Source organism: Gasterosteus aculeatus, chromosome 14 (genome assembly GCF_964276395.1).
Source record: "Gasterosteus aculeatus chromosome 14, fGasAcu3.hap1.1, whole genome shotgun sequence".
In the NCBI taxonomy this organism is placed as follows: domain Eukaryota; kingdom Metazoa; phylum Chordata; class Actinopteri; order Perciformes; family Gasterosteidae; genus Gasterosteus; species Gasterosteus aculeatus.
Genome location: NC_135702.1, coordinates 301,899 through 314,321, shown reverse-complemented (window position 1 = coordinate 314,321; position 12,423 = coordinate 301,899). Strand labels below are relative to the sequence as shown.

The following is a 12,423-nucleotide window of genomic DNA, read 5'->3' as shown; positions in this document are numbered from 1 at the left end:
CACAAGCGAGTTAACTGAGATGTTCCAGAAGCTTCTCCTCCATAAAACACACGTTGGTTCAGAATCATGTACACAACACGTCAGCAGCCTTTAACACTTTGATCATTTTTATTGACACTTGATCATTTGCAGCAGAGAAGCCCACAATAATAAAACTAATAATCTTTTGATAATTCACTACAACAAAGAGATCAATAAATACAGAACATCAATACTTCATCAGACCAATCAGGAAACAAAGAGTTACCAATAAATACAAAGTCACTTTAATGCTTTCTGTCAATCATTCATATTTTATATAAAACCCATGATACAAATTGACACCTGCAGGACCCGTCGCTGATCTCAGGTCTGGGCTGGGCTGAACCTGCCAGCAGAGTCCACCACATGCTAAGGTAGCTACATGCTAACGTCCTTAACGGGACACACCTGTGTTTCACTCTACTTTAGTGGTGTAACAGACTGTTATGCACCTGAGCAGTGCCCCCCCCAACACGTTTATCATAAAGTTTAGTGAAATCATTGATGATGACATCATGGATGTTCACTTCAGTTACATCATGATGCCTTCAGGCTCAGCTCAGTGAACATGAGAACATTTTGATTTCCATGTAAATGACCACATGTAAATTATAAGTACAACATTTATTTGAAAGGTTTACTGACTTCAGAGCTCTGAAGTATTGTTTGGGATTTGAATCTGATTGGTCACCGTGTGACAGAGAAGGGTTAGAAATGAGTAAAGATGTATTCAGCATTTTAAAGAGTAATCATTAAAGTGACTAATAGCTAATGAAACACAGGCTGGTCCCTTTGAAGGTCTTTGCCTCTTTCTCTTTACAAATGTCATTTCAAAAATGAAAAACCTAATTTAAATGTATGTGGGTAAACCAGGTGAACTATGATTAAGAAGAAGCTTCATGACTTACTCAAAGTCAAATGAAAAGTATTTGTCTAAGTTTGTGGTCAATATTCATCACTTCTCTCGTAGCTCATGGACGAAATCATATATCGCCAATATGATATCTAGCTTTCAGCTGAGGTACGCTGTGACATCACAGGTGGGCGTGGCCAAAGTTCACTGACGTTAACGTTCACTGAACATTCAGCTTGCTGCTTTTATTCTAAATACGTCTCAGAAGAAGTAAAGGGATTAAAAAGAGCATTTGAACACTTGTTCAATCTTCAATCAAGGGAATCTTAAAGATGGAATATGGATATTTTTTAGAGTAAAACACGATGCCCTAAAATATATACATATACATATATATACATATACGTGTATAGGTGTGAAGATGTGAAGAGAGGACGGACTAAACCTTTCACACGCACTTATTGATCTGTCATCAGTGACGATCATACAGGTAAATAAACAACAGGTACACAAAGCGACGCCGTGCGCTCAGACCGCCATGCGGATCCACGTGCTGATGTCAGAGGCCTGAACGCTGCTTCCTCGTCTTTACTGTGCAATAACGTCCACTTCCTGTCCGCGGCTCCTCCCCCAGGCCCAGCATCACACGTCGTCAAATATCCGGCTGTGAGACGAGGACATGGACAGGTACCGTCCTCCCGCGTGTCTGAGGCACAAACACAGTCAAAGCAACACGCGACCCCGAGGAGCGTCACACATCCACAGTGCTGGGTTTTACCTGCTAGGCTCCGCCTCCACAGGGTCGTCGGTCAGCGACTCGTCGAAGTCCAGCGGCTCGGCGTCCTGCAGCAGCTCGATGCAGTCCCTCCCCGAGCGGGAGTACTTGGCTTCTGTTCAACACACGGCACCCACCAGGTTATGTTACTGCTCCGTGACCCCTGATGACCCCATCGGGAAGCAGCTGCAACCGGGAGCTGGTTTCATCCGGTTCTCCAGCTTACATCACATCACAGGTCACTCAGCTGACGCTTTTATCCAACGACACTTACATTAGTTTTAACCCGCAGCTTTTACATTTTTGCCCGGGGAGCAATTAGGGTGAGGTGTCCTGCTCAGGGACACTTGGACATGGGACACGGGGCAGCCGGGACTCGAACCGGCGCTCCCTCTCTCCCCCTGCGCCACGACGACCACACTGGTCCACATTTCACTGTCATAAAATGTATGCCTTATTATTCTAAACAAGCTGCGTGTCCCGCCCCTCCTCTGCCGTGATTGGACAGGCGGGTTTAAAGCGACAGTAACGAGCCCGGAGACCAGAACGTGGACGCGGAGTCTGACTGTTGCCGTGGAGACGACTCACGTCTGGCGTTGCCGGCCGTCACCGTGTCGGAGTAACTGGTCTCCTTCAGCTCGTGACTGGTGCGGTTCCTCGCCGTGTGGTCGTCCCTCTGGTTTCCATAGCGCTCCTTCCACTCCTACACACCCACACACACACACACACACACACACACACACACACACACACACACACACACACACACACACACACACACACACACACACACGTGTCTACTTGTCCGTCCGTGAGCCGTATTTAGTGGAACATGGAGCTCATTACAGCCACTCACCCTGCGCCGGTTCTCTCCGTCTTCAGTCCTCTGGCGCTTCCTCTTCTCTGTGAAAACAACCACATGAGCGCGTCACAACGACCACGAGGTCACGACCTCCAGCCGCTTGCTGCTCCCTCGCCCCGAGTCCTCACCTCGGCGGATCAGCTCCTTCCCCTCGTCGATCAGGTCAGAGGTCATCTCGCTGTCGCCCACGAACTGCTGGAAGCCCAGGAGGTTCAGGCAGCGGGTCCCCAGACTGAGGAGGGAGGTGATCAGCTCATCAATAACCTTATTGATTAACCCGTTGGTCCATTAGAACATCAGTCAACGCCACGTCTAAGAGCCATGAGAGGTCAATACAAGCAGCCCATTAGCATGTTGAAACAACCTGCCGGCTGATTGGTTAACAAGCTCATCCCTGCAGCTCCTCCCACCGATCAACCCCAAACAGCAGAGAAGAGCATGTGACCTCCTGTGGAGGGAAAGAGCACCTGAAGTAGGTGGCGATGCAGAGGAGGACGATCAGCATGGGGTAGTAGATGTAGAAGCCGTTAGCGATGAAGGACAGGACTCGCATGGATCCCATGATCTGAAACACAACCCAGCTGTTACTGCTCCTGGAACCAGCAGAACCTCCATCTCCTGCTCCAGATGTTCTAGAGGAGACCTGTGACCCACAGAGGTGTAAGCCGTCTGCTCCTTCTTCTGGTGGGAGATTGCTGAGTCCATGTGGATCAAACCCAGGAAGTTGAGACAAAGAGGAGGCGTCAGCCGGCAGAACAACCTGCGGGTCAGAGAGGCAGCGGTTCTGGATCGGACTCTACAGAACCTCTCACGTCTCATCGCTAAGCTAAAGCGGCTAACCTCCACTACCCAGCATGCTCCTGGCTTTACTGGCGTCTGGTCCCGGAGGCCCGAGATCAATGGACGATGAAGATGATTATTCATAATGATAAATCATCCCTGAATCTTTTAATCTCACTCGTTTTTTATCGTTCATGGTGTTTTATTCTTTTAGTCGCCTTTATAAAATACATAGTTAATATAGAAATATATAGTTAAGCAGTATTTCTATGTACTTCATATTGTATTTATGTATCAGATTTCTAGTCAGTCACAGCTCCCAGAAATAAACTTTATAAATAAAAGAGATATTTACTTTATTCAAATAAATAAAAAGAGTAAATGACGGACGCCGTGACTCACATGCCGCTGAACTGGAGGCTGTAGGCGTCCGTCTGGTGGTGCGACGCCAGGTAGTAGTAGTTGAACACCCGGATCCGGAACACGGTGGAGTAAACGCAGGTACACAGGAAGAAGATGGTGACGAAGCACGCCATCTGGAGGACGGAGGTCACTCTCGTTAGAACGCATCGCGTGATTCTCCGTGTCTAACATCACTCTGCTATGAATCGTGGGTAATTGCTTCAGATAAAGCGTGCAGGGAGGCAGACTAACGAGCCGAGGGGGCCGGGTCGGGAGCAGTGCATGATGGGAGGCCTCACCTCGATGTACAGGTAGTTGTAGTCTCTCTCGGCCAGCTGGATGAACACAGCGAACAGAGAGAGGACGGGACGCGTGCTGAAGAAGGTGCACTCAGACCAGACCACGGCCACGCTGAACGCCATCAGGACCACGGACAGCAGCCGGTAGAACCAGCACCTCAGGTGACACTCCCAGAACCACTCTGCAAGCAGGGGACGCACCGTAACCTCGGTTACGTGTTGGATCAATAGATTCTGACGGACGCTTGGTTGACGCATCATAACATGAGGCCCCGCCCCCTGACTCACCTGCGGTCGGCGTATACAGGTACCTACTGAACCAGCCAGGGGGTCCGGGGGGGGGGAAGCTGTGGACGAACTGGTGGGTGGTGCTGGTCTCGTTCTTGGCCACGTCCTCCAGGTGGACCGCCTGCTGCAGGAGGATCTGCCACTGGACCCGAGTCCTGTTGTGTCTCTGGACCGCGTAGATCACCTGGACGCAGAGACACAGGTGAGCCTGGTTTGGCCCCGTGGTGGCCCACAAGGCCCTGCGTCAGAGCCCCTAATGTTTCCTGTTTACAGGCCTCGTCTTATGGAGGAGGAGCTTGTGCTTCCTCTCACCCGTTTGTGGAGCTTCACCAGGCTCTTCTCGCTGGGGTAAGTGTTCTGATTGTCATCAAAGTCCTCGTAGTCGTCCATGTTGCGGCCCATCTTCTCCTGGTATTCCACTGGACACTGAGGGGACACGTCAGATCAATCCACCCGCTGTGTGGACCACCCCGCCGGCGTGGAAGTAGTTGCTCTTACCTTTCGGAGAATGGTATCGATGAACTTCCTCAGCGGGTGGTTGTACTTGATGGACTCGCTGGCTTTTCTCACCTCCTGCAACAAACCAGACGTCAGAGACAAAATCACGGATGACTCGCACCTTCATTTTTCACCTCCCCGCTGACCTCCATGACGTCTTCCAGGTTCTCCTCCGCATCCGCCTTCTCCGTCATCAGCTTGGAGGCCTTGAAGTAGGTCTTGATGAGCAGGTGTCCGTGTCTGGAGGCGTTCCAGTAGGACCGGGGGATCTCCACCAGGCCGTAGCCCAGCAGCAGCACCAGCAGGAACAGGCCCCAGGTGTTGGCCGCCGTGATGCCGATGGTCTGCAGCTCGTACCTGAGTCACAGCAGGGGGCAAAGCCTCGTGGGTCCCACGGGAAGACAACTGTCCTCCTGTGGGAGGAGCCCACTTGCTGTGAGGTCTCATGATCACTGATGTTTGGGTTAAATGGTTTTAGACGCTTTAGAAACAATTCTTAAAATTCCAAAGATTTATAAGCCAAATCAAATAGTTTACAGAAGATTCCACCGTTGTGTCTTTAGGACGGCGACAGAGAAACATCAAAGAGACGAGGACTCACATTGTGAGTGAGAAAGACCCCATCATGCTGTCTACACACGAGGACATCTGACACCAAGAGGAACCCGCGAGGACATTTTGAGGAAACCACAAGGACGTCGGACACCATGAGGACGTCATGGGGACATCTGACATGAGGACTCGATGAGAACCATGGTGTCCACTCACCAGGACAGGTGCCACTCTGGATGAACGGCCACGTAGATGAGCAGCGAGCCGAAGATCAGCAGGTAGGTCCCGTAATAAATGGCGTTCTCTATCAGAGCCGTCTTGATTTTCCCGGCGATGGAGAAGCCTCCTGAGCGAGCGTAGGATTGCATGAAAGGAAGCAGCAGCCTGGCAGAGGAGGACGCAGTGTTCAATATACATACATGAGCACATGTATTTATAAAACGCTAGTCGAACAGACCATGTGAGACACTGGGACGTCCAGTACACCACCCTCCAGAACACGGGCATGATGCCATCTGGGATGTAGCTCCATGGCTTGTAGCAGGGCTTCAGTTTGCTGCAGCGGAGGAGGAGGAGGAGGAGGAGGAGAACAGGTGTGAGCTGAGATACAGAGCTCCTAGCGTCCTTTCCTAACCACCTCTTCTTCATAAGGGGTTAATAACAAAGGAGCCAATACAGGAAGCGTCGTAGAACCTTTCCTAGGCTGAAGGAGCTAATAGAGGAGGCATCCAACCTTTCCTAGGCTGAAGGAGCTAATAGGACGCATCCAACCTTCCCTAGGCTGAAGGAGCTAATAGAGGACGCATCCAACCTTTCCTAGGCTGGATTTCAATTCTTAAAAAACGTCTATTCCTAACCACCTTTTCCTTGACCTCTGTAGGGGGTCAAGGAAAGGTGGGTGGGCAGAGGTTACTAGGGTAAGAACCTGGTTAGGAGACGGGGGGTGAAGGAGGGAAGTGAGGGCGATAGAGGTGAAGCCAGTGGGTTTGAGTAGGAGGAGCGTATGTCAGCTATGTTCTTGGTAAAGTAGTTGCCAAAGTCTCCTGGAAGAAGGGAGGAGGAGGGAGGAGGACTAGGGGGGTCGAGGAGGTTGGAGAAGATGGAAAAGAGTTTTTTGGGGTCATAAAATGAAGATTGGATTCTGGATTGGTAGAAGGAGCTTTTGGCAGCAGTTTGGCGTGAGTGATGCAGCCGTTACTCACATGATCTGCGTTTCTACGTCACGATCGTTCTCCTGAACGGACCAATGACACGTCACTATTTAAATATTGCAAGGAGCACTTTGTGGGACACTTTCTTTGGTAAAGGATGGTCCCGTGGTTCCTTTGCTAAAGGAGCTAAGTGGGGAAGCATTGTAGCTCCTTTCCTTAGCATTAGAGAATTCCAACATGGTGCCACTTCCACTACGTCACCTCTCTTCACTCAGTGAGGAACCTTCCTGAGAACATTTGACTATTTCAATCCAGCCTTTGGCCAAAAGAGCTAATAAAGGAAGCATCAAAGCTCCTCTAAACCCCCCCCACCCCTTGAGGGTCCCGATGTCCTGCTGAAGCTAAAGACCTCAACACTCACCTCTCAGTTGGCGTGACGGAGGCGTTCGCCGGCGTGTGATTGGCTGGGGCGTGTCCCTCTTGGTCTATCTTACACTGCTTGTAGATGGTCTGTGAGGACAGAGGAAGACGGGATCACGTGCTGCCGTGGGCCCGGGTGCACAGGTCCATGCCCGGTACTCACAGTGCTGACGTCCAGCGGGAGGATGAAGACGATGAGGAAGCACAGGTACCAGGCCAGCAGCGTGCCGAACAGCACCATGCGCTGCTGCCTCCGGAAGTCTCCATACCGATGCAGGAGGAACAGCGCCAGGAAAAACACCACCACGATCTCGATGGCCAGAGCGGCTCCGCTCATCCCGCCTACTCCTCTCAGCGGGCCGGCCCAGACCTGCAGGGGGTCCAGGTCCAGATGATGGACAAGTGCAGAGGAAGAGGAAACATTCAGGCGTTCCACTAATCGGCATCACCATCAAATCACAGCACTGGGTTCATTTTGGGCTTCAGTTTGCACACGATGAGGATTTAGTGTGTGTGAATGTTGATTATGTGTTGAGCTGTTGTTGTCATGTGATAAATATGATGTCATTTATTCATTTACAAATATAAATTGAATAATAACATATTTATCATAAATCAGAGGTAGAATGTGTCCAGAGTACTAATGTTGAGTATTTATAGAATAATAATAGAATCAATGAACTACTTTAAGAATTAATAAAGTACTAAAGGCAACTGAAACATGCCTGTGAAACTCTGACGATAACGATGATGATGATGATGATGATGAGACAGTTACATGCTACATGATTAGTGCTTCATTAACTACAAGAGACTCCAGCAGCAGCAGAAGGAGCTTCATCTATGAGTCCTCTGTGCCATTCCAGGGGGGGCAGGACGGCTCAAACCACTAAACACCACTATGACACCGGGGAACTGGTCCTGACTAGAACCCAGCCGGTCTGCTCAATGTGGGGATCAGATTAAGGAAACTACAGCCCAGAAGCAGTCTGGACATCAGGAACCATCAAGTTGGTCACAGTGATGAAATAAATATATTGTGCTGCTTGTTTTTGTATTGACTTTTTCTAACATACACTTCTCGATGAATAAATCAATGGTTAATGCAATGATACGTTGTAGGCGACAGCGCTTTGTACTTCCGGTGTACCACACACTGTAATAATAATAATAACAACAATAAACAGCTGCTCTCTGTTGTTGTCAGACCGACTCACTGCTGAACAACTAACAGTCACACGTCAGCGCATCAAAACACCAACTAAAGGTTATTCCTCATAACACCGCTACACGTACGGACACACAGGCATCGCTAAGCTAGCTGTTCTCCACCCACTTGAACAGAGCCACATCAGCTAACCGGCTAAGCTAACATGACAGCTAGCCAGCTAGCTGGCTTGTGTTGCAAAACAAAACGACAACAGTCGCCGGGAAGACTCTTACCGTGATTTATGTGACTCTACACCGGTGAGGTGAAATCAGAACGCTCGGTAAAATCTCCGTGCGGCAACGTTTTTATTCTCCGCGATGTTTTAACGTGAAAAACATCTGTTTCCCGATGGACGAATCGCCGTCTGCTGCATGCAACAGTCACATCCGGGTATTCTGTCCAGGAGGAATTCAGAGGAGAGGACGATGACGTCACCCAAAACCGATCGGTAGAGCAACGCATGCGCGGTAGTTTATTTCTTCTTCCTTCTCTTCGGCTTGGACTTTATTATTTCCCCCTACAGGATGGAACAATGTATTACTACAATCACAGTTAATATTCTTAACTCTATGGATGGATCGTATATATGGAGAATCTAATAGATAATGCCAGTTTCTGTATCAGGCGGCATGCTAGAATAAACACATGATCTTTTTTTTTTACACACATTATCATTGGTTTTGTTCACCTTTATTTAATGTGGGCTGAGAGGCGGGGGAATTAATTATCCAACAAAGGGGTCCGGGGCCCCGTCACAATGATTTCATTGGTGAACTGTAAAACGCATTACAAGCACGGCCCCCCACTGACTGTCCTCCAGGTCACATCCACTCCAAGCAGAAGCTGCTTTCTCTCCCGGTACTTTACCACTTGGCAGCTGGTCCAAAGGACCCACGGGTCAAAGGTCACAACCTGACGACATCCAGGTGGGCAGCCCAGCAACCAGGCAACCAGGCCGTTAACTATCAAGTCAAGTCTGCGTCGTGCAGGACTCGGCCTGATTGTGATTCTGATTTGTGCATGTTGTGCTCGTGTTAATCCATGTTTGGGGGCTCAGAGCAACACCAGAACATTGACCTGATGAGAAGGTCCAGACGAGAGCTGCCATCGATCCCTTTTTTCCCTCTAGCTGGGTTCCATGAGCAGAGAGCCTGTGCAGGTCGGGCTCCACTCGCGGTGGCTCAGTCAGGACATGGAGGCCTTATCAGAGACCTCTGACCTTTCCCCTTCTCCTCCAGGTTTAACCCTCTGCAAATATTGACCAGGTTATCGGAGGCCCAAAAGAACAGCTGGTTCCAGAATAACTTTGTACCGACCATAACTATTAAAGGATTAATAAGAGTGTCAGAATTCCAATTTATTTTAGGTACTAAACAGACATGAATAAATAATCTGGTTAAATAAGACAAAAATAAAATTCCTAATTAATACTCATGTGGCTTAGTGAGTTTGAATTGACAAAGTGTGGACTAAAGATCCAAATTAATTTGAATTACTTTTTAGATTTTAATCGATGATAAAACATCAATTGTGAATAATCCTACAAATCGCATTTACTTTGACACCAATGAGCCTCCGTACTTCTCACAGACAGCTGATTGACAGACGGCCGGCTTCTCCTGCCCCTCCCCCTTAAAGCCCCTCCCCCACTCCTCAGCCTGCTCCCCCATTGGCTTACGTGCAGCTGTTCACGTGAACCCCGTGTGGGAGACAAACATGTGTGAGAAGATTAGAAAGCGAGGAGCTCGCGAGCACGCAGCGCGGATCAAAGACCAGACCGCCATGACGCCGACACGGTGAAGGTGAGTGAGCGGGAAACGGGCCAGGTGAGGGGAGGAGGGGGGCTCAAGTCCTGCAAACAAAGTCCCCGCAAGTAGTGGGGAGGAAGAGGAGGAAGAGGAGGGGGAGGTAGTCCGAGTGCTCCGGGTCGCGTGCGGCCTGATGAAGTGACGTAGAAGTTCCTCTGCTACTTTATGAAGTGTTTAGATGTTACGGCGTGGACCGGATGCAGCAGAAAGGAACCAAAGGGAGGAAGAGGAGGAGATGTGAGGAAGGGACATGAGGAGGGGGCGGGGCGAATGGACCGTACTTGTGTAGCGCTTCTCTGGTCTCGTGACCACTCAAAGCGCGTTAACGCTTCATGTCGTCATTCACAGCAGCTCCCACCCACCGTGACGTCACTCAGTCACTGGTCACCGCTGCACGAGCCGAGTGGGACACGGCGACCCGCCGACCAACCCACATGGTGGAGGTGCTATTATAGGAGGTGGTGCTCAAAAACGAGGGGCACATTGCATTGGGGGTGGTGCACATAGTAGAGGTGGAGCTCCTGGTGGAGGTGCACATTGCATTAGGGGTGGTGCACATAGTAGAGGTGGAGCTCCTGGTGGAGGTGCACATTGCAGTGGTGGAGGTGACCATGTGGTGGAGCGGCAGGGAGAAGAGCACATGGAGGAAAGGCAGCCTCGGTGTTGAGAAGCTGGTGTATTGATGATAAAGGCGGAGCAGCAGATATTCAGATCCTCGCTGTAGGAACAGGAGGAGCTCATGAAGTCCTTCCTGTGAAGAAGGCCGTCCAGGTTGTAGATGTTCAGCAGGTTGAAGGAGGCTTCTGTGCCCATGAAGCTCTCTGGGGAGAAATGAGGAATTGTTGTTGATACATTTCATTGATATTCATGTGTTTTTCTGCAGATCTACGACACCGTCTGACTTCTGATGTCATAGCGCCGCTGTGGTTTAGTAGACATCATCTCGTCATCAGTCACGTGTCTCCTGTGTTTCAGAGCCCCCCCGGCCCCCCAACATGACTCCACCTCTGTACCTGTCCAAGGAGCAGTTTGTCTACAGGATGTCTCCTAAAACACGCAAACCGGCTTTCAGCTCCTGCCTGAGGCTGCGGCGTTCCCCCCACGAGGAGCCAACGGCGCCCGAGGAGGCCCGAGCCCCCGGGAGAGACTCTGGCCGGGCCGCCAAGCGGGTGACGTTCGCTGACCATCGAGGTCTGTCCCTGACCAGGGTGAAGGTCTTCTCTCAGTTCGACGACCCCATCGACATCCCTCTGAACATCCAGGAGATGCTGAGCTCCGCCCTTACCCTCACCGCCGAGGAAGACCAGCTGGTGCTGGACTTCGCTCAGCCCTCCTCGGACTACCTGCGCTTCCGCCAGAGCCTGGAGGAGAACTTTGTCTGCCTGGAGCACTGCGTGCTGAAGGAGAAAGCTCTGGCGGGAACCGTCAAGGTCAAAAACGTGTCCTTCGAGAAGTCTGTGAAGCTGCGGCTGACGTCGGACGGCTGGAGGAGCCACCGGGACGTGGTCTGCGAGTACGTGAAGGACTCGTACCCCACGGCCTTCAGCGACACCTTCTCCTTCAGCGCCTCGCTGCCGGAGCGGCTGCGGCCTCACGAGCACGTGGAGTTTGCCGTCTGCTACCAGGTGGGGGGGCGAGAGTACTGGGACAGCAACCAGGGGGGCGGCAGCCAGGGGGGCAACTACCGGATTGTGTGGTCCTCGGCCAGGCGCAGCCGGCCGGGGGGCCCCAGGCGGCATGCGGACTCCTTCGACTTTGGGATCCACTCTGACAGATACGGCAGCCCCACCTGCTCACACGGGATCTTCCCCGACTGGCCGAGCTACGCGGGCCACGAGAACACGGGGCCGTACTACTGAGCAGGAAGTGGGCGTACTACTGAGCAGGAAGTGGGCGTACTACTGAGCAGGAAGTGGGCGTACTACTGAGCAGGAAGTGGCCCCAGAAGGTCCGACTGGGAACTGTGGCTCTGCCACTGACATTTTGAATGCAGAACGTGGACGAGCCGTAGCTTCATGCTCCGTGTGGAGCGTCTCCTGGGGAGTAACCAGGGTCCACCTGAGGGTCCACCTGAGGGTCCACCTGAGGGTCCACCGGAGGGGGGAACTTGGTAATTGCCTGAGCTTCTTTTCTTAACCAAGTGTCAGAACTTTAGAATCGTTTTCTTGTTGTCTGTTCATCGTGAGCATTAATGTGAATAAATTGATCACAGCGCGGTTCCACCCTCAGACCGTCTGTTAGTTACTATTCTAATAAAGTGAGCTGTTTTTAAAGGATTGTTTAGCTGCTATTGATCTGAATTCTTATGAAGCTCTTCCATGTTTCACTGCGGAGCCTCAACTTGCACCTTTTTATCGCCTTGTTTGAGCCACAGAGACGCTGCTGAGTCCTTGAATATGTTTCTATGCACATCGCTGGAGAAATGAGTCAATAAAGTCAAACTTTTTAAACTTGTCTTGTTTTTTTAATGTCGGTCAAAGTTTGATGTGAAACTGTACAAAGAA

The 12,423-nt window shown here is 50.7% G+C and overlaps 2 protein-coding genes across 2 annotated transcripts; one reads left to right on the top strand and one right to left on the bottom strand.

Annotated features, from left to right (window-relative positions):
* Positions 1–85: 85 nt before the first annotated feature.
* lmbrd2b (LMBR1 domain containing 2b) lies at positions 86–8,529 on the bottom strand. The gene is made up of 18 exons (XM_078088531.1): positions 8,345–8,529; positions 7,065–7,271; positions 6,903–6,991; positions 5,788–5,886; positions 5,547–5,714; positions 4,925–5,135; positions 4,779–4,853; positions 4,593–4,706; positions 4,281–4,464; positions 3,993–4,174; positions 3,694–3,827; positions 3,166–3,271; positions 2,979–3,076; positions 2,640–2,743; positions 2,506–2,552; positions 2,238–2,352; positions 1,653–1,764; positions 86–1,580 (listed from the first exon to the last, which is right to left on the bottom strand). The coding sequence occupies exons 2-18, from the start codon at positions 7,236–7,238 to the stop codon at positions 1,517–1,519; spliced, it is 2,076 nt and encodes a 691-aa protein (XP_077944657.1). The 5' UTR covers positions 7,239–7,271; positions 8,345–8,529; the 3' UTR covers positions 86–1,516.
* A 1,174-nt stretch (positions 8,530–9,703) lies between these two features.
* On the top strand, positions 9,704–12,369 carry ppp1r3b (protein phosphatase 1, regulatory subunit 3B). The gene is made up of 2 exons (XM_040169821.2): positions 9,704–9,913; positions 10,895–12,369. Exon 2 carries the CDS (start codon positions 10,915–10,917, stop codon positions 11,776–11,778), a length of 864 nt encoding a protein of 287 aa, XP_040025755.1. The 5' UTR covers positions 9,704–9,913; positions 10,895–10,914; the 3' UTR covers positions 11,779–12,369.
* Positions 12,370–12,423: the final 54 nt, after the last annotated feature.

Excerpts from the sequence above, each read along its gene's own strand:
- ppp1r3b (XM_040169821.2), top strand. The coding sequence starts at position 10,915 with ATGACTCCACCTCTGTACCTGTCCAAGGAGCAGTTTGTCTACAGGATG.
- lmbrd2b (XM_078088531.1), bottom strand. The coding sequence starts at position 7,238 with ATGAGCGGAGCCGCTCTGGCCATCGAGATCGTGGTGGTGTTTTTCCTG. Across the intron at positions 4,707-4,778 it reads TCGATACCATTCTCCGAAAG|TGTCCAGTGGAATACCAGGA; the intron begins GTAAGAGCAACT and ends GTGTCCCCTCAG. Across the intron at positions 3,272-3,693 it reads AGCCTCCAGTTCAGCGGCAT|GTTGTTCTGCCGGCTGACGC; the intron begins GTGAGTCACGGC and ends TCTGACCCGCAG.